General features: G+C 38.7%; 1 protein-coding gene across 1 annotated transcript; it reads left to right on the top strand.

Annotated features, from left to right (window-relative positions):
* Window positions 1-1456: 1456 nt before the first annotated feature.
* LOC138896320 (uncharacterized) lies at window positions 1457-25303 on the top strand. The gene is made up of 3 exons (XM_070181121.1): window positions 1457-1896; window positions 2610-2855; window positions 24991-25303. Exons 1-3 carry the CDS (start codon window positions 1457-1459, stop codon window positions 25301-25303), a joined length of 999 nt encoding a protein of 332 aa, XP_070037222.1.
* The last annotated feature ends 336 nt before the right edge of the window (window positions 25304-25639 follow it).

The following is a 25639-nucleotide window of genomic DNA, read 5'->3' as shown; positions in this document are numbered from 1 at the left end:
TTTTCTGATTGTCGATCAGATACCACAGTTGTTGTGGGATTGGTGGAGAGATTTTAAGGAATATGAGCGGAACCAGATAAAGAAATACTTGGGACATTTGGTTCACATGATTACGATAAAGCCCAGGAGGGATGTGATTGAAGCTTTAATTCCGCATTGGGATCCGAAAAATAATGTGTTCCGTTTTACCGACTGCGAAATGACTCCGACCTTGGAGGAAATCTCCCATTTCCAGGGGTGGGGCCGCAATCTTCGCCGCCAAAGGCCCATAGTACCAAAAAATATGAATGAGGGTAGGTTTCTGAAGCTTTTGAACATAAATTACGGACAATATGAAGGTCTAGGAGGCAAATGGGTTAAGTTGGGCCTTTTGTTTCAGTTGTATGGCCTAGAATGCAATTTCGAAAGGAATGTGGGAAAATTAAAATCAAAGGAAGATAAGGAAACGTGGAAGATACATAGAAGGTTTGCATTTATGGTCACTTTTTTGGGGCGTGTAGTTTTCCCGGAAAGAGAGGGACGCATTGACATCCGTTTGGCAGGTATAGTTGAGGCTCTGACCTCAGAAGGGAGTGATTATACTTTGGTTCCTATGATTCTTTCTTGCATTTTTCGTGCTTTAACTAGATGTAAAATGGGCGCGCGAAACTTCGATGGTTGCAACATTTTGTTACAGATATGGTTTTTGGAGCATTTCTATCGTCATCCTACGATCACTAATTTTAGTGAGTTATGGCCCAATCATACTTACGATCACCAGAAAAGGATTGATAAATGTGACTTACCAGAGGGGATTGGCGCCTGGAAAGAACTACTTCTTACTCTGTCTGCCAAACGGATCACTTGGAACTACGATTGGTTCTCCTCCAAAGAGGTCATTTGTGAGTCTGCATACCACTCTTATTTGGTACTCATAGGATTGGATGGTGTTCAGTCTTATGCTCCACTTCGGGTAATGCGCCAATTTGCACGACTACAGGAGGTGCCACCAACACGAGATATGAGCAAGTTCTGTTATGATTTTGGTAAAGATCAACCTCATGACGAAGAAGAAATTATGAAAATTTGGTATGCAAGTAAAGTCTCGGAGTTGAATGATATGGTAGAAGACCGCGATCGTGGAGAGGTGATCCCTGAATATATTACCTGGTTTCATAACCCTTCGTTTCTTAGAGATAGGATTGAAGGATCCAACAGGAGGAGAAACGATCAAAGAGCTATAGAAAGGTTAAAAGAGGAATTGGAGCATTCCCGGATGACCATATCTAAACAACAAGCCCAAATGCAGGCCGGAGTCGCTCAGATTCGTTTAAATATTGAGAAAGATTATCAATCGGCCTTACAGGGCATGGATAAAGATCTAAAGCATGCTAAAAATGAGGCGGCCCGCTTAGAAGAAGAATTGGCAAGCACTATTGGTTTAGTTAGAAGAGTTGAGGCAAATAAAAATGCTGAAATGCGTAAGCTGCAAGAAGACTTGAGTATCATTGAAGAGGATGCGCACCAACAGCAATTAGAGTTTGATAAACAGAGAGAGCAGTTTGCAAGGGAAAGGGCCCATTCGATACGTTCAAAGGGTCAGTTTTTTGCACAATTGGAAGAAACGAAAAGTCGTCAACATACAGATTTTGAGGTTGAGCGGCGTCAGTGGATGATTGAGAGAGCTGTGCTAAATCGCCGGATTGAAGAATACGAGGGACGCGAGACTGATATGGGTAACGCCCTCAACACTACCCAGATATGGTTGCAGAATTGTCACATGAATATGGGGCAAGCGAGAGAGCAAGTACTTCAATTGGCAGAAAAAGCAGCATATATCCACGATGATCATCGTCATCTAAACAATGAGCAAGTTGGTCAACAGGCACGTGCCCTCGTTCCACAATTGCCGGGAGTGTTTCAGAATTTGTACGAGATGTTGGGGGAGAGTGGAGGCCAAGGGATGCAGATCATTGATGATATCAGTTTAAGAAAGAATGCCAATGAAGATTAAAGTTTTAGTGCAGTCACTTAGTTATTAGTTTCATTTTTTTTTTTTTTTTTTTTTGCATTCGTCGTATTTTTAATTTTATATTTGTCGCATTTTCAGTCATATTTATGTCTTTAGAGTCATTTTGAAAAAAAAAAAAATTGTTATATATATATATATAATTTATATATATATATATATATATATATAATTGTTATTTTGTCTGTCCTGAACTACGTAATGATCTGATTCATGCGGCGACATGATACGTAGGCAACCCACAAAAGGTTCGATCAAAATATTTTTTCAATGATTCTAAGATGATGGATCAAAATGAGGCGTGAGTAATAAAAAAATAAATAAATAAAAAAAAATAATAAATAAATAAAAAAAATAAAATAAAAAATAAATAAATAAATAAAATAAAAAAAAAGCGTCAATAAGAAGCTACCTCATAAGCCGGAATGAAACATGAAGCCTCCAAAAGCATGTTAGAAATATTGACAATGATAGGAGCATGGCACATTATGTGATTCATATCTATAAAATGCTTAACCCTAACACGTTTGCGGTCTCTTATCTAGTAAGCTTAGGGTGGTTGGTTTGTGGTGAAACTGGCAACACACCATTACTTCACTAGATCTAAGGGAGCGGTAGTAATGGCCAACGATGATGAGATCGAGTTGATCAGTGACGATCCACAAGGTCAATCAGTTGAACAAGAGTCAGAGGAAATAAGAAAATTGAGACAACAATTGTCTGATGTGTATCAAGCTTGGGTGTCTGGTCAGCCTCCACCCCGTGGTCCCTCAGAGGGAACTTCCACCGTACCCCTGGTCACTCAACCACCGCCTCATGCAACGAGCGACCACATCCTACCACCAGGGTATGTGCCAAACTACAGCCTCCACGTTGCTCCCGGTACCTCTAATGTGCGACCTCCAGTCGCACCGGTCAGGAACACTCCTCTAGTCGTGTCTGGCGCACCGGCATACACAATCCCGCCTCCACATCCTGTGACGAGGCCAATCAACGAGCCACCATCTCACGCTTATGATGGCCAATACTACTCTCCAAACATGGCTTTCGGGGTTTCGGCTCCATATAATCAGACTCCTCAGTACGAGTCACCAGTGGAAAATGAAAAGCCTGCCAAGACGGTTGAGTCGGATGAGATGGCCAGGAAAATGAAAAGTCTTGAACAGAACATAAAGAACATGCAAGGACTAGGGGGTCACAAAAGTGTTTCGTTCAGTGATTTATGCATGTTCCCTCACATCCATTTGCCACCAGGGTTCAAGACCCCAAAATTCGAGAAATATGATGGGCACGGCGACCCTATTGCCCATTTGAAAAGGTACTGCAACCAACTGAGGGGTGCAGGTGGAAAAGAAGAATTGCTGATGGCTTATTTTGGAGAAAGTCTTGTGGGAGTAGCCTCTGAATGGTTCATTGACCAAGATATCTCTCACTGGCATGTCTGGGATGACATGGCCCAAGCCTTCGTCAAACAATTTCAATACAACATAGATATTGCACCGGATCGCAATTCCCTGTCCAATATGAAGAAAAAGCCGACTGAAAGCTTTAGGGAGTACGCAATCAAGTGGAGGGAGCAAGCAGCTAGAGTCAAGCCACCCATGGATAACCACGAGTTGATTACTGTTTTTCTGGAGGCCCAAGAGCCTGATTACTTTCAGAACATGATGTCCGCAATGGGTAGACCTTTTGCAGAAGCGATCAAAATAGGAGAAATGGTCGAAAATGGCCTCAAGACTGGCAGAATTGTAAGTCAAGCTGCTCTCAAAGCCACCACCCAGGCTATCCAAAATGGGTCGGGAAGTTTGGCAAATAGAAAGAAAAGAGATGAAGGGTCCATGATGACTTCGGGATCCAGGGAAGTTCAAAGAGGGGCATCGCACCCTTATGTGCAAGCTCAGCAGGGGCACTCCATCTACCCTCAACATTACTATCCCCCGCCAATTCCTCAGTACTCTTTGGGACCGCCACAATACACAGTGTTTAATGCTCAATCATATGCTCGTCCTCCTAATCAACAGGTACGGGCACCAGCTCCAAGATTACCCCGACCTCAGCAGCAAAATTTTCGGGCACCCTACAACGCTCGTCCTAGGCAGGATTATGGCCGAGAGCAGAGGCCAGTGGAAAAATTTACTCCATTGGCGGAATCATACTCTAGTCTGTTCCAAAAGTTGAAGCAGATAGGAGTGATTGGACCCATCGCTCCCCACCATATGCATCCCGATTCACATGGATTTCAAGCAAACGCTAGATGTGAATATCATTCAGGTGCTCCGGGGCATAGCACTGATGATTGTTGGACCTTGAAAAGAGCCGTAGAAAGACTCATTGTTGAAAAATTGATTGTAGTCACGAATGGTGAGGACCCTCCTAATGTGACCAATAACCCGTTACCAGTACACAATGATGTTCATTTTGTGGGAATGATTGGCCGAGATCATGAATACAAGCCGGTTGGTCGAGCAGAAATGACAGTGGTAACAATTCAAGAGGGAACCAAACTGGAAGTAAATCCAAGCCTAGATGCACCGTTGATTGTGAAAGGTGCTCAGGGCTCAGAAGGGGCAATTTTATATGTTCCAAAAATCTCGAGGTTGGAGGTTCGCTCCAATGCTCAAAGCCCAAAGTTATACGTCCTTGGAGGTCACCCCATCACAAAGGAGAATCAGGGCGGTACGACGAGTATAATAGAGCCAATCATAATCAAGCCTGCCACACAACCCCGTATAACAAATACGAAAACCATCCCTTGGAACTACAACAAAACTGTAGTAACCTACAAAGGTAAGGAAATCATAGAAGAAGTGGGGGAAATTGGAGGTTTGACTCGATCAGGAAGGTGTTACTCTCCAGAAGAGTTGAGGAAGGCTAAGCAAATCAGAGAAGGCCAAATGCCAATAAAGAAACCGGTCACTGAAGAAGAGGCGGAGGAGTTTTTGAAAAAGATGAAAGTTCACGATTACTCAATCATTGACCAGCTGAGAAAGACTCCTGCCCAAATCTCTCTGTTATCTCTGCTTATACACTCAGGAGAGCATGCCCGTGTACTAATCAAAATCCTGAACGAGGCACATGTCTCAGAAAATACCACTGTGAATCAATTAGAGAAGATGGCCAATAGATTTTTTGAGGTGAACAGAATTTCCTTTACTGATGATGAACTTCCTGAGGAGGGAGCCGGTCACAATAGGGCTTTGCACTTGACTGTCAAATGCGAGGGGCATTATGTGAAGCGAGTCATGGTTGATGGAGGCTCGAGTGTAGATGTATGCCCCCTTTCTACCTTGAAAAGAATGAAGATCAATACAGACAGGATCCGACCCAGCAATGTTCTCATCCGGGCTTTTGATGGCTCAGCGAGGGATACCATTGGGGAGATCGACCTGACCATGACGATTGGGCCTGTTGATTTTGAAATTGTCTTCCAAGTATTGGACATGAAAACTTCTTATAACTTGCTTCTTGGAAGGCCATGGATCCATACAGCCCGAGCTGTGCCATCCACTTTGCATCAGATGCTCAAATTCGAGCACAACATGCAAGAAATTATTGTTCACGGAGAAGACGAGTCATCCATTTATAAAGACCCGTTAATCCCATGTATTGAGGCCAAGGAAGGATGTGAGTCCATTGTCTATCAGGCTTTCGAAGTGGTTGTTGTGGACCATGTTGAGGAAGGAAAACCCATTCTACATCCGCGTCTCTCTGCCACATCTGTAATGGTGGCTGCACTTATGATGAGACAAGGTTATGAGCCAGGAAAAGGTTTGGGGGCATCATTGCAAGGAATTTCAGAACCCATTTCTCCTTTCAGTAACAGGGGTACTTTTGGTTTAGGCTTCAGGCCAACACAAGCAGACAAAGACAAAGCCAAGCACTGCAAGAAGCAAGGGTGGGTCTTGCAGCAACCTATCCCTCACATTTTCCACACTTTTGTCAAGCCACGATTCAAATATGGTGAAAATTCCGAGGCGCATGCAAACATTGATGAAATTTGCCAAGACCTCAGGCAGATGTTTTTTGAAGTGAACATGATCCATGCGGGAGAAGGCACTAGTCGTGCCGATATGCAACTAATTGGCCCAGAAACCATGCTCAATAACTGGGAAGCAACTCCTCTCCCCATAAGGAAGGAGTTTTGGTAGTTGACTTTTGCAGCTTCTTTCTTTTGTACTTTGGGTTACTTCCAGGGTTGTAATCCGAATATCTTAGTATGATTGTTTTATTTTGATGTTAACCCTCCTATCCTTTCGAATTCAATGAAATGCAGTTCAGTTTCGTGTTAAATTTTGTATATTTTCCTTTTCCTAATTCCTGCCATTTTTATTTCCATTTCAGTGTTGTTAATGCCGGCTTTAATAACATGACATGCATGCGGAATTCACGCCCAGATCTCAAAAGGCTGTCTAAATTCGAAATAATGCATCAAGAGGTCGAATATGATGAAGATAAGGTCTTTGATGAAATAAAAAGAGAGTTGGAACAATTTGAAAACAAGCCTAGGCCCAACCTCAATGAAACTGAGCCAATCAATATCGGAGGTCATGAAGAAGTTAGAGAAACAAAGATAAGCATTCACACTGAACAAAAAACCAAAGATGCCTTGATTCAGCTTTTATTTGAGTATAGAGATGTGTTTGCCTGGTCTTATGATGATATGCCTGGTTTAAGCGTCGATTTAGTGGTTCATAAACTTCCCACGTATCCTGATTTTCCACCAGTCCAACAGAAGCAGCGAAAATTTAAAACGGACATGAGTGATAAAATCAAAGAGGAAATAATGAAGCAGTTGAGCGCCAATGTTGTCAGAGCTGTACGATACACCACCTGGGTGGCAAATGTTGTGCCCGTGCCAAAGAAAGATGGAAAAACTAGAGTCTGTGTTGACTACAGAGACCTGAACAAAGCAAGCCCGAAGGATAATTTTCCTTTGCCGAACATCCATATTCTTGTAGATAATTGCGCAAAGCATGAGATACAGTCGTTCGTGGATTGCTATGCTGGGTACCACCAGATTCTAATGGATGAGGGTGATGCAGAAAAGACCGCTTTCACCACTCCATGGGGTACCTATTGTTACAGGGTCATGCCATTCGGTTTAAAGAATGCAGGGGCAACTTACATGAGGGCCATGACCACCATTTTTCACGACATGATGCACAAAGAGATTGAAGTATATGTCGATGATGTCATCATAAAATCAAAGACACAGGCTGACCACGTGAATGATTTGGAAAAGTTCTTCAAACGGCTTCGAAGGTATGACCTTAAGCTCAATCCAGCCAAATGTGCGTTTGGGGTTCCATCTGGGAAACTCCTCGGTTTTATAGTCAGTCGGAGAGGCATCGAATTGGATCCATCTAAGATAAAGTCCATTCGAGATCTGCCACCCCCGAAGAACAAAAAGGAGGTCATGAGTTTGCTCGGAAGGTTGAACTACATCAGTAGGTTCATCGCTCAGCTCACAACCACGTGCGAGCCCATCTTTAAGTTGCTGAAAAAGAATGCTGCAATCAAGTGGACAGACGATTGCCAAAATGCTTTTGACAGGATCAAAGATTATCTATCAAAACCCCCTGTACTGGTCCCACCTGAACCTGGTAGACCTTTGTTTTTATATCTATCGGTGATGGATAATTCTTTTGGATGCGTTCTGGGGCAACATGATGCGACATGCAAAAAGGAACAAGCAATATATTATTTGAGCAAGAAGTTCACAAATTATGAGGTTAAGTATACCCTTTTAGAAAGGACATGTTGTGCTTTGACTTGGGTCGCTCAGAAGTTGAGACATTATCTCTTGGCCTATACTACTTACCTCATATCCAGAATGGATCCTCTGAAGTATATTTTCCAAAAGCCAATGCCCACCGGCAGGCTCGCAAAATGGCAAATCCTACTTACAGAGTTCGACATCGTCTATGTCACTCGCACTGCAATGAAAGCACAGGCTTTGGCCGATCATTTGGCAGAGAATCCAGTTGATGATGAGTACAAGCCACTTACCACATACTTCCCAGACGAAGAGGTCAACTCAATAGAGGAAGTAGTTCCAGACGACAACCCTCTATGGAAAATGTATTTTGATGGAGCTGTCAATATCAAAGGAGTTGGGATCGGGGCAATCCTCATCTCACCTATTGGACAGTATTACCCTGCAACAGCCCGACTTCGGTTCTTCTGTACCAATAATACGGCAGAATACGAAGCATGTATCATGGGTTTGAAAATGGCCCTCGATCTGGATGTGCACGAACTATTGGTTATGGGAGATTCTGACTTGCTTATCCGGCAAGCCCAAGGTGAATGGGAGACTCGAGACATCAAGCTTATTCCATACAGACAATGTGTACAAGATTTGAGCAAAAGATTCAAATCCATCGAGTTCAGGTACATTCCCAGGTTTCACAACGAGCTAGCAGATGCTTTGGCTACTTTAGCCTCGATGCTCCCTTATCCGGGAAACACCCATATCGATCCACTAGAAATCCAAATTCGGAATCAACACGGTTACTGCAATACAATTGAGACAGAACCAGATGGTGAACCATGGTATCATGACATAAAACGATTCCTGAAAATGAGAGAATACCCAGAGCACGCTAAGGGAGATCAAAAAAGAACTATAAGGAGGCTCGCCAACGGTTTCTTCCTGAGTGGGGAAATTTTGTACAAAAGGACCCCAGATTTGAACTTGTTGAGATGTGTAGATACAACAGAAGCTAAGCGGATCATGAGTGAAGTACATTCGGGGGTATGCGGACCTCACATGAATGGATATGTTTTGGCGAAGAAGATTCTGCGGGCAGGGTATTATTGGCTTACAATGGAGCGAGATTGCTTCAGTTTTGTTCGCAAGTGTCACCAATGCCAGATTCATGGTGACCTGATCCACTCGCCACCTTCAGAGTTGCATCCCATGTCCTCTCCTTGGCCTTTCGTTGCTTGGGGAATGGATGTTATTGGGCCAATTGAGCCAAAGGCTTCAAATGGGCATAGATTCATTTTGGTTGCAATTGATTACTTCACCAAGTGGGTGGAAGCCGTCACTTTCAAAGCAGTCACCAAGAAAACAGTGTTAGACTTTGTTCATTCCAACATCATCTGCCGCTTTGGTATCCCAAATACCATTATCACTGACAATGCAGCCAATCTCAATAGTCATTTGATGAAGGAAGTATGCGAGCAATTTAAAATTATGCATCGCCATTCTACCCCTTACCGGCCAAAAGCCAATGGAGCCGTTGAAGCAGCGAACAAGAACATCAAGAAGATTCTTAGGAAAATGGTCCAAGGCTCGAGACAATGGCATGAAAAGTTGCCTTTTGCTCTCCTGGGATACCGCACGACTGCTCGCACATCGGTCGGTGCAACTCCTTATCTGTTGGTATATGGGACAGAAGCTGTAATACCGGCTGAAGTCGAAATTCCCTCTCTTCGGATCATTGTGGAGTCGGAGATTGAAGATGCAGAATGGGTAAAGACCCGTTTAGAACAACTAATGTTGATTGATGAGAAACGGCTAGCAGCAGTGTGCTTTGGCCAGTTATACCAGCAAAGAATGGCACGCGCTTACAACAAGAAAGTGCGTCCAAGGTACTTTGAGGTAGGCCAACTCGTCCTGAAACGCGTTCTTCCACACCAAGTAGAAGCTAAAGGAAAGTTCGCCCCAAACTGGAAAGGACCGTACATCATCAAGAAAGTGTTACCAAAAGGGGCCTTGCACTTGGTAGATGAAGAAGGACGGCTACCAGATATGACTATTAATGCAGATGCAGTCAAAAGATATTATGTATGATATATACCCACTGTGGAACTTTCGTGCATGATTTTCTTAGATCGAGATGACGAAGGCTACCATTGCTCGCTATTCCAAGAAAGTGTCACCCTTTTGTTACCCCTTTCAAGTTGTATTTTTCTTCTTCCTTTGTTTTCCACTTTTTGGAACATGTGTACTTAAAAAAAAAAAAAAGAAGAGCAAATTTTCTGAGTTATTGAACTACGTCCGACCTGATTCCGAAAGGATACGTAGGCAGCCTTACCCCGGGTTCGGTCCCATTGCAACAAAAATCCATATTCCTAATATTCCAAAACTGGGGCAGAAGTTTGTTTTATCTTACAGTTTTTCCTGTAGAAACAGTTCCAAAGGTCGTAATTCAGTTCAAGGTTCCTTTCGCCTTTTCCTGTCAAGAACTTCTGATCGATCTTTGAGAATACTTGAAGTCCCCATGCCAGGGGCATCAGCCAACCTTCCGTGGGTCGTATTTTAGTAAAAAAAAAAAAAAAAAAAAGAAAAAAGAAGAAGAAATGAGAGAGTCTTATCGGTGAAAACCCGTATGGGCACTATAAGGCGCCAGTGATTAGAGAAATGAGAGAGGTCAGTTAGTGAAAACCCGCAAAGGGCGCTACTAACCGAATGAGGGTCTTCCATGCGCAGACATGAGTACAACTAAGACAGTTTCAAGATGAACATTTGCGACGTATTTTGAGAATTAGACAGCTCAGACAGATCAGGCGTCCAATCCAAAATGCATGTCATGATTCATTGAAGTCGGCACATATCTCCAGATAAGTCTCCTTATTTCTCTCCCCGAAAGGGACACCTTTTATTTAGACACAATTCCTTTTTCATTTTCCAATTGCTTTTCTATTCTTTTCCACAATTTTTCTTAGATTCTCTTTCGGTCTAATCTTGCATCAAGAGCAAAGCAAAGATGGCTGCGAAACTGGCTATAACTTTCCCGTAATACCAAGCATAAATTTGGAGCATATACGGCATTGACGAAGGCAGGAATCCATATGTGATCTCTTTTTGATAAGGCAGACAAAGTGTCTCAAAGAAACTGAAAAGGTCTCTTGAGCAAGACTTGCTTCATGGAAAAGTTGATAAGCACTACAGAAAAACATTGGTTTTAGGTGAAAGACCACTAAGTTTGATTTTAAAGGAAACAGCCAGGGGCACCGTCAGAAAGACAATGTCTCCAGAAAGCGATACAGAGTATTCGGGAACCTCGGTATCACACTGACAAAATCAGTTCTTCGACAGCAGAGGGGTGAATTCGAACTACTAAGGGCATCAAGGCCACAAACCGACCACCACTCTAAAAACTCACAAATTTTTCTTTGTTTGAAGCAGGATCAAAGCGGTGCAAAATGGCGATTTTCAACGGGCGAATGTCACCAAAGGTAGGTTTCGTTAAAATCTCCACTTTCCTTTATTTGCAGCATGCATCACTACTGTTCATACCTCCCATTTTTGTAGCTTAACCCAGGTAGAACCATTTCGCCTAGGGGGATCCAGCTCATAGTTCCGGGTAGAAGTACTCTTCGCTCAGGTTGCTTTTCGTAGCTTAACCCAGGTAGAGCATTTTCACCTAGGGGGATCCAGCTCATAGTTCCGGGTAGAAGTACTCTTCGCTCAAGATGTTTTTCGTAGCTTAACCCAGGTAGAACCTTTTCGCCTAGGGGGATACAGCTCATAGTTCCGAGTAGAAATAATTTTCGCTCAGGATTTATTTTTCCGTAGCTTAACTCGGGTAGAACCATTTCGCCTAGGGGGATTCAGCTATTAGTTCCGGGTAGAAGTACTCTTCGCTCAGGTTGCTTTTCGTAGCTTAACCCAGGTAGAGCATTTTCACCTAGGGGGATCCAGCTCATAGTTCCGGGTAGAAGTACTCTTCGCTCAGGATGTTTTTCGTAGCTTAACCCAGGTAGAACCTTTTCGCCTAGGGGGATACAGCTCATAGTTCCGAGTAGAAATAATTTTCGCTCAGGATTTATTTTTCCGTAGCTTAACTCGGGTAGAACCATTTCGCCTAGGGGGATTCAGCTATTAGTTCCGGGTAGAAGTACTCTTCGCTCAGGTTGCTTTTCGTAGCTTAACCCAGGTAGAGCATTTTCACCTAGGGGGATCCAGCTCATAGTTCCGGGTAGAAGTACTCTTCGCTCAGGATGTTTTTCGTAGCTTAACCCAGGTAGAACCTTTTCGCCTAGGGGGATACAGCTCATAGTTCCGAGTAGAAATAATTTTCGCTCAGGATTTATTTTTCCGTAGCTTAACTCGGGTAGAACCATTTCGCCTAGGGGGATTCAGCTATTAGTTCCAGGTAGAGCATTTTCACCTAGGGGGATCCAGCTCATAGTTCCGGGTAGAAGTACTCTTTGCTCAGGTTGTTTTACGTAGCATAACCGAGGCAGAACCATTTGGCTAGGGCGATCCAGTTCATAGTTTCAGGTAGAAGTACTTTTGGTCAAGTTGTTTTACGTAGCTTGACCTAGGTAGAACCTTTTTCACCTAGGGGGATCCATCTCATAGTTTCGAGTAGAAGTACTCTTCGCCCAGGTTTGCTTTTCATAGTTTAACCCGGGTAAAAACTTGTCACCTAGGGGGATACAACTCATAGGTCCGGGTAGAAGTACTCTTCGCTCAGGATGTTTTACATAGTTTAACCCAGGTAGAACCTTTTTGCCTAGGGGGATCCAGCACATAGTTCCGGGTAGAAGTACTCTTCGCTCAGGCTGTTTTTTGTAGCTTAACCCAGGTAGAACATTTTCGCTTAGGGGGATCCAGCTCATATTTCCGGGTAGAAGTACTCTTCGCCTAAGCTTGCTTTTCATAGTTTAACCCAGGTAGAACTTTTTCGCCTAGGGGGATCCAGCTCATAGTTCCGAGTAGAAGTACTATTCGCTCAGGTTGCTTTTCGTAGCTTAACCTAGGTAGTTTGCCTAAGGGGATCCAGCTTATATTTCCAGGTAGAAGTACTATTTGTCCAGTTTTGTTTTTCATAGTTTAACCCAGGTAGAACTTTTTCACCAAGGGGATTCAACATTCTTTTTCTCAGTAATACATGGCACCAACCACCTGGTTACATTTCCTTTTCAGTAATACAGGGCACCAACCCCTGATTACATTTTCTTTTTAGTAATACAGGGCGCCAACCCCTGGTTACATTTGCTTTTCAGTAATACAGGGCGCCAACCCCTGGTTACATTTCCTTCTCAGTACTACAGGGCACCAACCCCTGGTTATATTTCCTTTTCAGTAATACAGGGCGCCATCCCCTGATTACATTTCCTTACCAGTATAGGGTACACCAATCCCTTGTTGTGTTCTCCAACATATGGTATACCACTCCCTAGTTGATTTGATTTTAAAAGCAGGATACACCACTCCCTGGTATCATTGCCAATATAGGGTATCCCATTCTCTGACCACAGTTTCCTAACATAAGGTACACAAATCCTTAGTTGAGACATTCTTTTGGGACAATAAAAAAAAAAAATTTATCATGACCTTTTCAGGGTACACCATTCCTGTTCTTTTATTTCTTTCAATAAAGAAGTAGTTTAGAATTTTTGTTACAATAACTCACGAAATTTTCCTAGTGAAAACTGGGGCAGAAAAATTTCGTTTGTTTGTTTGTTGTGATGTCTGAGCAGGTTTTACCGCGAGGCACAGTGTTCGAGATGAACAAAAGAAAAAGTCTCAATCCAGAATAAAGAAAAGAAAAGGAAAAGAAGTGAATCAAAATGCAGAAGAAGATAGAAAGGATATGGACTACTCAAGACATGACTAAAGTTACGAGCTTCACATTTCCCGTCTTGCTCAGAAGAAGCCGTAGAAGAATGAACTAGCACCTACAGTTAGCAAGCATCAAGGTTCGGATCAGAGTCCGTATTGAACAACCAGTCAAGACTCAAGATCAAGCTCCAAAAGACTTATAGATAGGAATCTTGTAACTCATAGTTGATAGGCTTGTTTAGTTTCTTTCAATTTTGATGTAATAGCAAGACCACGGACCAGAGCCTCGACGGAACCTCACTCGACTCTCCAACTCATCATTCCATCATTATCCTTGAACTACACGCGACCTGATTCTCTTATAACCCAGGATATGTAGGCAGTCCAAACCAAAATCTAGTCACACGGCTCACTTTATCTTTGCCTGAAAACCTTTAATGTTTCCAAGCAAAGAGGGGCATGCTGTGAGCACTTAATTTTTTACCGTGTTTGAATATTTTCTGCTCCCGTATTTCCGCGCGTGTCCCCACCATACCGGTCCCCCATGTCTTGTCCCCCCTTATTTTTGTCCCCCATGTCTTGTCCCCCCATTATTGTTTGTCCCCCATGCCTTGTCCCCCACGTCTAAACCCCCCATTATTCTTATCCCCATGCTTTGTCCCCCCATTACTTTTTGTCCCCCCATGCTTGTCCCCCTCCCACATGCATAAAATCAGTCCAAATCCACCCAAAAAAGGGGAAAAATACACTGCTTTTCTCACTCAAAATCGGATCCGAAAATAGTCCATAAACCAGCTCTGTTTCCACATCAAAACCCCAGCAAAAATCAGTTCAAAAGAGAAAAAAAAAATAGCCAAAAATCACTCCAAAAAAATAGCTCCGAAAATACCTGAAAAACAGCCCTTTTCCAGCAAATATTCGCTGCAAAAATAGCCAAAAAAGGGTGACGAAAATCAGTAAGAAAAAAAAAGCTATTTTTCCAGCCAAAGAATCCAGCACTAAACCACCCCGAAACAGCCACTATTCCTATGTCAAAAACAGAGGCTACCGGCGAGTTCGGGCTCCTTGTTTGAAGTCGTTGTTCGAGTCACTTGAGGTTCGAAAGCTCCAGTCCGAGGTTTTGTTGCTGTCCGTTTTCTGTGGGCGAGTTTGACAATCGGAGTCCCACTTTGCTGTATACATTTGGAGTTTTATATCAATACACATATTCGAAAAGCTTCACATAAGGTCTCCTCCCCCCTTTAATTAATTTTTTATTTTATTTTTGCTCCTGTTGGTTTAAGTAAAAGTTCTGTCGCTTAATTGATATCTTGTATTAGCATGCCTTTGTTTGTCGTCTTAATTCGCTAATTCATATTCTAGATATTTACTTCATTATTTGCAGTTTCTGTCCATGTCACTTGCATTTGCAGTAATTCTGTTTTGAGCATGTGTCATGGAGTTAAATATTATTTTATCATTAGTTTATTTTTGTGAAAGCTTTGGAGAAGAAAGCTGTAAGAAATTTCACTAAGTCAAATGGGTCAATATGACGTGCTACGTGTGGTTTTGGGCCTAATAATTAAGCCAAGTTGTAGTCAATGAAGCGACCGTGCTAAAACCACGGGACTCGGGGAATGCCTTACACCTTCTCCCCGGTCAACGGAATTCCTTACCCGGATTTTGTTTTGCAGACCAATAATAAAAGAGTCAAATCTTTCCTTTGACTAGGGATTCAAACAAAAGGTGACTTGAAACACCCAAAAAAATCAATTTCAAGTGGCGACTCTGTAAATAAAATAATCCCTATTCAAGTTTGTCACTTTAATTGGAAAAACTCTTTAACCCACCATCCACAATCAATAATACTCATTTCATCATTTTGGGGGTAAAAAGGAGGTGTGACAAGGGGGAGATTGTTGGGTGTGCGAGGTATTTTGGCGAAAACCAACATAAATAAACATTAGTTCCAAACAAATTGGGATCGACTATATGAGTCCTCGTTGATTATATTTTTCCATTTAAGCTCCCCAAAAAGAATATAATAGTAGTATAAAATTCGCATAAAAACTTTGTTTCCTGCATTGCAAACAGTACTACGTCAATCTCCACGCCATAAAATGTTGTTGTGATTTATATTTAGCAAAACAAACAAGTTATTATCGTCAGCAAAGATGCAGATATCAAAATATGCAGCTATTGACGTATGCAGATGTCCAAAAGTATGTGAGAATAATTGGAGTTGAATTATAGTTGGGAGTTGGGACCTTCCCTGGACGAAGTGATGTGAGCAAGATTTTGCGTAAACTGCAGTGTCAATTTATTACTCTTTATGTGAATCTTTTCCTTTTTCGAACAATTTAACTTCAAAAACTAGTCAAATTAACTATCGAAAAACTAAAAAGGCTCATATAAACTTAAATGGGGGGAGTTTTACAATAAGATTGTATAAGTTCGAGTGAGTTTGAGTTTTATCGTTTTACTTTTCTTCTCTAAATTAATTCCTACACATTATTTCTACTTTGTCAAGCTGAACAACTTTCTCTTAGTGCCAACCTTTTTTTCAAATAACCAGCTGACACTTAATTTATATCATAGTTTACATACTTGCTTTAATGATAACTAATTAAACTTACACTTTTGACCTGCTTATTTCTGCTATTTTGGTAACGTTCTAATGATCAAAATGATGATAGATGTTTGGTAGGTAATAATTTCTGTCGCAGTTTCTTTTTTTGGTAAACTGGCGAATTTATTCATATATTAAGTAACATTACAAGCAGTAGAAGTGCTAGAGACGCACAAGAGTTACCTAAGTAATTAACACCACATTCCTTGTATATGTTTCCCCTTGCATGTACCTAGTATTACATGTTTATTTACTGCTAAAGGGGGTAATGGTAGATGGACAAAGACATTAAGGTTGGCAGTTTCTTATTGGTAAAATGTATAGAAGTTATGAATGAAAATTATACATATATAGCAATTTTACCAGCTATATCTTAAGTAACAACATCCGCCTTTAATTACATATAGCTAGAAAATAAACTGCTTGAGAAATGCTATGTTGCACGTTTATATGTGCATGCATGTTCTAATTCGTCACGAGAATCCGCTTAGGATTGAATATGAGGGAATTAACAAGCCTTAAGATTAATTATTTTGCGTCAAATTCAATCCTAGTGGATTTCCGTGATCACGAGAAACTTGGTAACTCACTGTTTCAATTTAGATGAATCCTCCTTCATTGTTTCGTCGTGATTCTTTATCTTGTCGGAAAATAAAGATTTAAGACAATTAATTAATCAGATTTCTGTCAAGAGATCAAGGTTAAGGAAAAAAAAAATGAAACCATGGTGTTGAAGCATGGAAATAACAAGATATGATATCATGTTAATAAGTTATTTCAGATATGGAATAAAGGTAAATTGAGTTACCTTTGCTACTATCTTCATATCAAAGGCACTAACACATCTCATCCATCTCTATGAAGTGAAAAATTCAATAATTTAGTGGTTGATTAGTTCTAGGATAGAGGTTTTTATAGCAAAATAAATGACAAATATTATAACTAGTTATTAATAGCCTGGCTCTGATTTAATCTCTTGCCTTGAACTTGACTAGATTTTTTGTAATCTACTTCTATTAATTTGTTGCATGGATTCTTGTAATCCAGCACACTGAATTTAGTGGGATTTTTTTTTTCAAATATCACCTCTATCTCTCTTTTATCAGTAAACTAGTCTCTATCCACGCGCATTGTGCGTTTGCTTTATATCGATGAGCTAAAAAATTCAAAAAGTCGCAAAAATATTCTTAAAAATTGTTTGTGTTAAAAGATAAAATCCAAAGCCGTAAAGATGATAAAATGAAAAAAAACAATTAAAAATGAAGTGCTTAGTCTATCAAGAATCAGATTTGAAGCCAATAAAGTATGCTTCTCAAAATGGTCTTTGAGATAATAGTATTTATAAGTAAAATTTTAAACTTAGAAATGATCTGAAAATTTGAATAGTCTTTAGAAACAAGAACCAAAAAAACAAAAGTATGAGAATTATTTAAAAGCTTGCTCTGAAATACGTGACAATGTATTGAAAATTTGAAACTGCAAATAGTTAATCTTGCAAAAAATGTGAAGATTATATATATGGACAATATTAAGTTGTCTTAAATATTGCTAGGCAACTTCTAAAATTTCAAGACAGTTTTACTCATTTACGGTTTTGCATATCGGCAATAATAAGTTGTCTTAAATATTGTAATGCAACTTTTAAAATTCCAAGACAGTTTTTTAGATAATCTTTTTGTACATGTGCAATAATAAGTTGTCTTAAATATAGCAGTCCAACTTTAAAATTTCCAAGATAATTTTTTCAATTTTTATTTTTGTACATGGACAATAATAAGTTGTCTTAAATATTGCAAGGCAACTTTTAAAATTCCGAGAGAATTTTTCTTATTTATATTTTTGTAATAATAGAGAAATAATGTAATCTTTTATTCAAAAGAACCTTATTAGTGAATAATATTTAGATCTAATAGAGTAAAATTTATTAAAAGTTTTTTTTTGTACAAAAACATTATAGTTGTAAAATTAAGCTTTTAATGGTCATTTTAATTTTTTAACTTTAGGCTTAGCAGCTTCCTACTTATAATATAGTATGATATGATTATTTGTGGCACCTTCAAAATAACATGTTTTCCTTTTGAATATTCATTGAATTTTAGGAATGGATATTTCAATTCAAAGAATGGACCATAGTCATCATCTACACGTGCCAAATCTCGACCTTTCATATCAAATCAATGATTTTTTATTTATTTTTATCGTTTGAAAGATTATTTTGAGAATGATTAATGTTTTTTGTTTATATGCATAATAAGACGGTAATTATTTCATCTTTTGCCACGACCATAACTGCTACCATGGTAATTGTAAGATGAAATCACAGAGCGAAAACAACAAATTGTGTACTTTTTATGGCGCAACAAAAATCGTTGAACTCACCATCAAAATAACTGAGTCAAACTCAGTCTAGGAGACAGAGTCAAATTTCACTAACTAAATATTTTCTTTGTGTCTTTATAGGAAGATTTTAGAGATCAATATCTCTATTGGAGAAGAAGATAACTTTTAGTAATGAAGAAGTTATTCTCCAAAGAGAAGTTATATGAACTGCCTCTTTTTCTTAAAAACTCCCATGCTCCCGTTTCTCTAATTTATGTACGGTAATTTTAGGGAGTTAAAAATAACTTCCCTGGTAACTTGCTCATCTTTATTTTTTACACGGGTCGAGTCCGTCCACATGGGCGGCCCACGATCCAATATCCAACAATAACGACCACGGTTATTAAAATATATAGAAGCTATGAACGAAAAATAAACATAGCAATTTTACCAGCAATATTTTAAGTAACAACTTCCGACTTTAATTAAAGATAGAAAGTAAACTTGCTTGAGAAATGCTATGCTGCATGGTAACACGTTCATGTTGAAGTGTATAACCATCTGATTTAAATATTTAAGTTGTTAGAGAAAAGAAAAATTATATATTTACATATATTTTCAACGTTACCCTTCACGTGCCAATTTGTTTTTCCCGCATCGTTCAAGTACATGGAAATTCTTAGGCAATGAAACTAGAACTATGAGCTCGGCCTTCTTTGATACCATATTAATGTATGAGACCATTATAATACCACGTTTGATTATTAGCAGCTGAAACTAAATCAATGATCTTTACAATAGCTAAAAGAGATGAAAATTGAAATCATAAAGCTGTGAAGAATCACCACCAACAACTAAGCTTCAGTCTCAAATAAGTTGGGATCGACTAAAGCTGCGACCAACCAAAACTAACCAAAAAAAGAAAGAAACATCTCAAATCAAGAACTCCTTTTTTATGCATTCAAATTTAAAGTAATTGATGAAATATTATAAACAGTAAAGATGTTTAGTGTGCACATTTCTTCTAATTAAGATATTTCTTCGAGAAGGACAAATGAGGAAATCTTAAAAGACCTGTTTCCTTTAATTAATTAGCTCATATATCATATGATACATTGAGATCAAACATAAAAACCCAGTCTTTAATTTGACAAAATTAGCTGACCTATTACAAGGTTCCCATAATAGGTTAACAACTTACATTCAATTACTAAAAAATATTAGTACAACATTTTATACATAGAAACGACGGCAAAACGTGAAGCTAATTAATTAATCGTGGTAGATCTATTTTCCCTTCATTAATATTACAGCCAAGTCATTGAGAGGAATGATAATACGGCAGATGTTGCTCATAGAAATTTACTATCAATTAAAAAGCAACATTTCTTCCAAAATTTAAATTGAATTAATAAATCACCAAGTTATAATTCGTCACGGAAATCTGCTTAGGATTGAATCTTAGGAAATTAATAAGCCTTAAGATTAAGATTAATTGTTTTGCCTCAAATTCAATCCTAAGTAGATTTCCATGATCACGAGAAACTTGGTGACTCATTGATTCAATTATAGATCAGCGCACTTCTTCCAAAATTTAAATTGAATTAATGAATCACCAAGTTATATTCATCACGAAAATCCGTTTAGGATTGAATCTGAGGGAATTAACAAGCCTTAAGATTAATTATTTTGCCTCAAATTCAATCCTAAGTGGATTCCGTGATCACGAGAAATTGGGTAACTCACTGATTCAGTTTAGATGAATCCTCCTCCTTTGTTTCGTCGGGATTCTTTATCTTGCCATAGTTTGAAGTCTGCAAAATAAAGATTTCAGATAATTAATTACTTAGATCTAAGTCAAGAAATCAAGGTTAAGGGAAAAAAAATGAAACGACGGTATTAAAGCATATAAATAATAAGATATGATATCATATTAATAACTTATCTCAGATATGGAATAACACTTCTCATCCTCTCCCTAAAGTAAAATATTCAACAATTTATACGAAGAAGAGTGTTCTAGGATAGGGGTATTTATAGCAAAATAAATGGCAAATATTATAACTACTTATTAATAAATAGCTAATCTCTTGCCTTTAAATTGACTTAGATATTTTGTAATCTACTTTTATTAATTTGTTGCATGGATTGTAATCTAACACACTCAATTTAGCGGAAACTTTTTTCAAATTTCACTTCTATCCCTCTTTTATTAGAAAATTATTGAATTTTAGGAATGAGTTTATACTCATATTTGTCACATATTGTAGCATTCAGTCCATAGTCATCATCTGGACGTGCTCAATGACGGCCTTTCATACCAAATCGATGATTTTTATTTACTCTTATCATTTGAAAGATTATTTGAAAATCCATAATGTTCCTTGTTATATCCATAACAATGATGGTAGACTGGTATTTTTTTCATCTCTTGCCACGTCTATATCCGCCACCATAGTAATGACCACGATTATTATTGTATTATCTTCTCTCTAATATTTTATATGCTACAATTATAATTCTGAAAATTATACAAGTTTAGAAAGCCTACTGTGAAGACCCGTTAGGTTATCTTTAAATTTAACATTCAGTTCCGTGCTACGAGACCTCGAATAGCACCATTCAACATTCATCGACATGCGTGCGCGGTCCGTATATTTTTTCGGAAAATTTTTATGTGAAAAATTGATAAAAATGTGAAATAGTGCTTTAAAACTTATTTAAGTTGACTTCGGTCAACGTTTTGAGCAAACGGACCCAGATCAGTGTTTTGACTGTCTCGGTGACTCCGTATCGTGATTTGGAACTTGAGTGTATGCCCGAAATTAAATTCGGAAGTCCCTAACTAGAATTATCGCCATTTGACGAAAACTAGAAACTTAAAGGTTAAAGATTTCCAAAGTTTGACCGTATATTTGACTTTGTCTATATCGGACTCGGATTGAGATTTCGAGAGTTGGAATAGCTCTGTTATGACATTTGGGACTTACCTGCAAAATTTGAGGTTATTCCGGATTGATTTGACATGTTTCGGCACGAGTTATAAAATTTAAAATTTCATAAACTCATAAGTGCGAATCGAGTTGTGATTTGTAGTTTTGACGTTGGTTGATATGATTTGAGACCTCGAGTAGGTCCGCGTTATATTGCGGGACTGGTTAGTATAATTGGACGGGTTCCCGAGTGGCCCAGGTGAGTTTCAGAGTGGTTTCGGACCATTTCTATCCTAAATCATTTATATTTCATGATTCCATACTTATTTACATCATGAATCTATGAATTTAATTGAAAACAATTAGATTTTTGTAAAATCTTCCAAAAAAGTAAAATGAAGATTTGAAAGGCGATCCGATGTTGGAATTTGATAATTTTTGTATGGTTGAACTCGTATCGGAACGGGTGTTCGGATTTCGTAAATTTTTATCGTGTTCCGAAAAGTGAGCCTCATGTTGACTTTTGGTTGACTTTTGCGAAAATGACTTAAATTAAGTCTCTTTCGAATTGTAAATAATTTATAAAGCTCCAATTGAATTGTTGATAAATAAATTGCTAGGTTTGATTGGTTTGGAGACTAGTTCCAAAGGAAAAGCCACGGTCGAATGATCACTTGAATTGCGAAGCAAGGTAAGTGTCATGGTTAATTTTGACTTGAGGGAGTAGAACCCTTGAACTATGTGCTATGTGAATTTCATGTGTAGCGACGTATAGACGAGGTGACGAGTGTCTATACGTTGTCAAATTGCTTGTTTCCATGTTTTTACGTATTTTGCCAATTGCCTTATTTCATGAATAATTGTTATATTTATTGATTCTCTTATTTTCATTGCCTATTATTATGCCTTGATTTCATGCCTTAATTGTTACATGTTTATCTAACTTCTGTGTCATAATTGCTATTTAACATTTAGCATTTTATACATTAAATTGCCTATCACCTCCCTCATTCTACATTTATTTATTACCTATCCCTATTTGTTTCCTATATGATTTATAATTGTTGTAAACCTTGTTGCCTAATAGTTTCATATTAATTGTGGCATTTATTGAAGTAGTCTTACGTATAAGTATTGTAAGTTTATATTGTTGGAGCGGGTTGCACGCCGCAAAGGAATTTATTTAAAAGATTATATTATTGGATTGGGTTGCACGCCGCAACCGAATTTAATTGAAGAATTATATTGTGGGAACGGGTTGCACGCCATAACATAATGATAAAAGAAATAATTGGTTGTGACTTCTGAATTGACCTCGATTGTTGATATGACTTTCATGTCTTACCTCTATTCCTGTTATTATTATTATTATTATTATTATTATTATTATTATTATTATTATTATTATTATTATTATTATTATTATTATTATTATTATTATTATTATTATTATTATTATTATTATTATTATTATTATTATTATTATTATTATTATTATTATTATTATTATTATTATTATTATTATTATTATTATTATTATTATTATTATTATTATTATTATTATTATTATTATTATTATTATTATTATTATTATTATTATTATTATTATTATTATTATTATTATTATTATTATTATTATTATTATTATTATTATTATTATTATTATTATTATTATTATTATTATTATTATTATTATTATTATTATTATTATTATTATTATTATTATTATTATTATTATTATTATTATTATTATTATTATTATTATTATTATTATTATTATTATTATTATTATTATTATTATTATTATTATTATTATTATTATTATTATTATTATTATTATTATTATTATTATTATTATTATTATTATTATTATTATTATTATTATTATTATTATTATTATTATTATTATTATTATTATTATTATTATTATTATTATTATTATTATATATATATATTGCGTACAGGTTAATATAAGCGACATGCCTTAGCCTCGTCACTACTTCGTCGAGGTTATGCTCGGCACTTACATAGTACATGGGGTCGGTTGTACTCATACTACACTCTGCACTTCTTGTGCAGATACTGGAGCTGGTCCCAGTGGCGTACTGTAGATTTGCCCGGATTCAGCTATCATAGGAGACTTGAGGTATAGTTGCACAGCGTCCGCAACTCTGAAGTCCCCTTATACTTTATCTTAGTTGTGTGCTTTTGTCAGACAACTTTATTTTATTCAGACCCTTAATTATATTATTCTAGAAACTCGTGCACTTATGACTCCAGTTCTGAGATGGTATTTCGACATCATTATTATTTTGGTTTGATCACTTTAATTCAGATATTATTCCTGTTTTTTGGATTCTTTACTATTTGATAAAGATGAATAAAATGGTTAAAATTATTCTAACGTTGGCTTGCCTAGCAAGTGAAATGTTAGGTTCCATCACGGTCTCGAAGGTGAGAATTTCGGGTCGTGACAAGTTGGTATCAGAGAACTAGGTTACCTAGGTCTCACGAGTCACGAGCAAGATTAGTAGTGTCTGAAGGATCGGTACGGAGACATATGTACTTATCTCTTAGAGGTTATTGAGTTTAGGAACAATTTCACTTTTATTCTTCTCTGTCGTGTGATTTTATTCTATCATTGATGATTGAACTCTTTTATTCTTGTTGTCTCGCAGATGGTGAGAACACGCACTACGCCTACAGTCGGACATGAGCCGGAGCCCCCAGTGACAGTTGCGACTAGGGGCAAAGGCCGAGGTCACACCAGAGGTCGCGACAGAGGCACAGGCAGAGCCCAGCCTCGAGCTTAAGCAGCAACACTTGTTGTGGAGCCTCAGGTGGATTTCGAAGAGGTGGTTCTAGCTCATACTGTACCTGTTGGACTAGTTCAGGTCCCGGAAGGATTCATAGCTACTCCACTAGTTTAGGACGCTCTAGTCCGTTTGGTGAGCGTAATAGAGGATGTGACCCAGAATGGTACATTTCTAGTGGCACCAGCCGTCTCATAGACTGGGGGAGGAGCACAAACTCCCACTACTCCCGCTCCGGAGTAGATAGCTCCCCAGTATCAAACACCAGCAGTTTCGCCAGTTAGGGTAGTTAAGCCGGTTGTTGCGGTACAGACCGGTGATAGACCTGCCATGTCTTATGAGGCCTTACTGAGATTGGACAAGTTTGCTAAGCTCTTTCCAGTTCACTTCAGTTTTACACCTTCTGAGGACCCACAAGATTATCTTGACCGCTGCCATGAGGTGCTGCGGAACATGGGAATAGTTGAAAGCAACACAGTCAATTTTGCTGTGTTTCAGATGATTGGTTCGGCCAAGAGGTGGTAGAGAGATTATGTATTTACTAGACCAGTTGATTCGCCTGCACTTACCTGGGAGTAGTTCTCACATTTATTTCTGGAGAAGTTTGTTCCTATCACACTAAGAGAGGATTACTGCAGGCAGTTTGAGCATCTCCAGTAGGGTAGTATGACTATTACCCAGTATGAGACTCGATTTATGGACTTAGCACGTCATTCCATCGTCTTGTTTCCTACTAAAAAAGAGAGAGCGATGAGATTCATTGATGGATTCACTTATACTATCAGGCTTCAGATGGCCAAGGAGACAGGGAGTGATATTTCCTTCCAGTCAGCGATGAATACTGCTAGGCGAATTGAGTTGGTTCGTGCTCAGGAGAGAGGGCCAGTGTCAGATAAAAGGCCCTGTTATTCCGATAATTTCAGAGGCATATCATCTGGAGGCAGTGGTACTTATGGTAGGGGACATCCTCCCTGGCCATTTTATTCCTCACTTCAGGCATCTCACAGTGCTTCAGGGAGTCATGGTCCATGTATTCCTTACTCTGGGCAGCCAACATTTAGTGCACATTCAGTTCCTATCAGTGCACCACCATTTTAGAGTCACTACAACGATTATCCGGCCCGTTCGAGTCAGCTTCAGCTTCAGCAGCCACCGTAGCAGGATAGGTGCTATGAGTGTGGGAACATTGGTCACAGCAGGAGGCATTGCCCTAGGTTGTCAAGCAACAGAGTTCAGCAGGATTCTCGTGCCATCATACCGGCACCGGTTGTTCCACTGCTCGCCCAACCAGCTAGGGGCAAGGGTCAAGTAGCTAGAGGTGGAGGTCAGAATGTTAGAGGTGGAGGTCAGACTGTTACAGGTGGAGGTCAACCAACTAGGGCCTGTCCCAGAGATGTATTTCAGAATGGTGGGGCCCATCCCCAATTTTATGCT

This window comes from Nicotiana tomentosiformis, chromosome 7, assembly GCF_000390325.3.
Source record: "Nicotiana tomentosiformis chromosome 7, ASM39032v3, whole genome shotgun sequence".
Classification (NCBI taxonomy): domain Eukaryota; kingdom Viridiplantae; phylum Streptophyta; class Magnoliopsida; order Solanales; family Solanaceae; genus Nicotiana; species Nicotiana tomentosiformis.
Note: the sequence above shows the minus strand (reverse complement) of the source record. Positions and strands in the feature narration are given on the sequence as shown.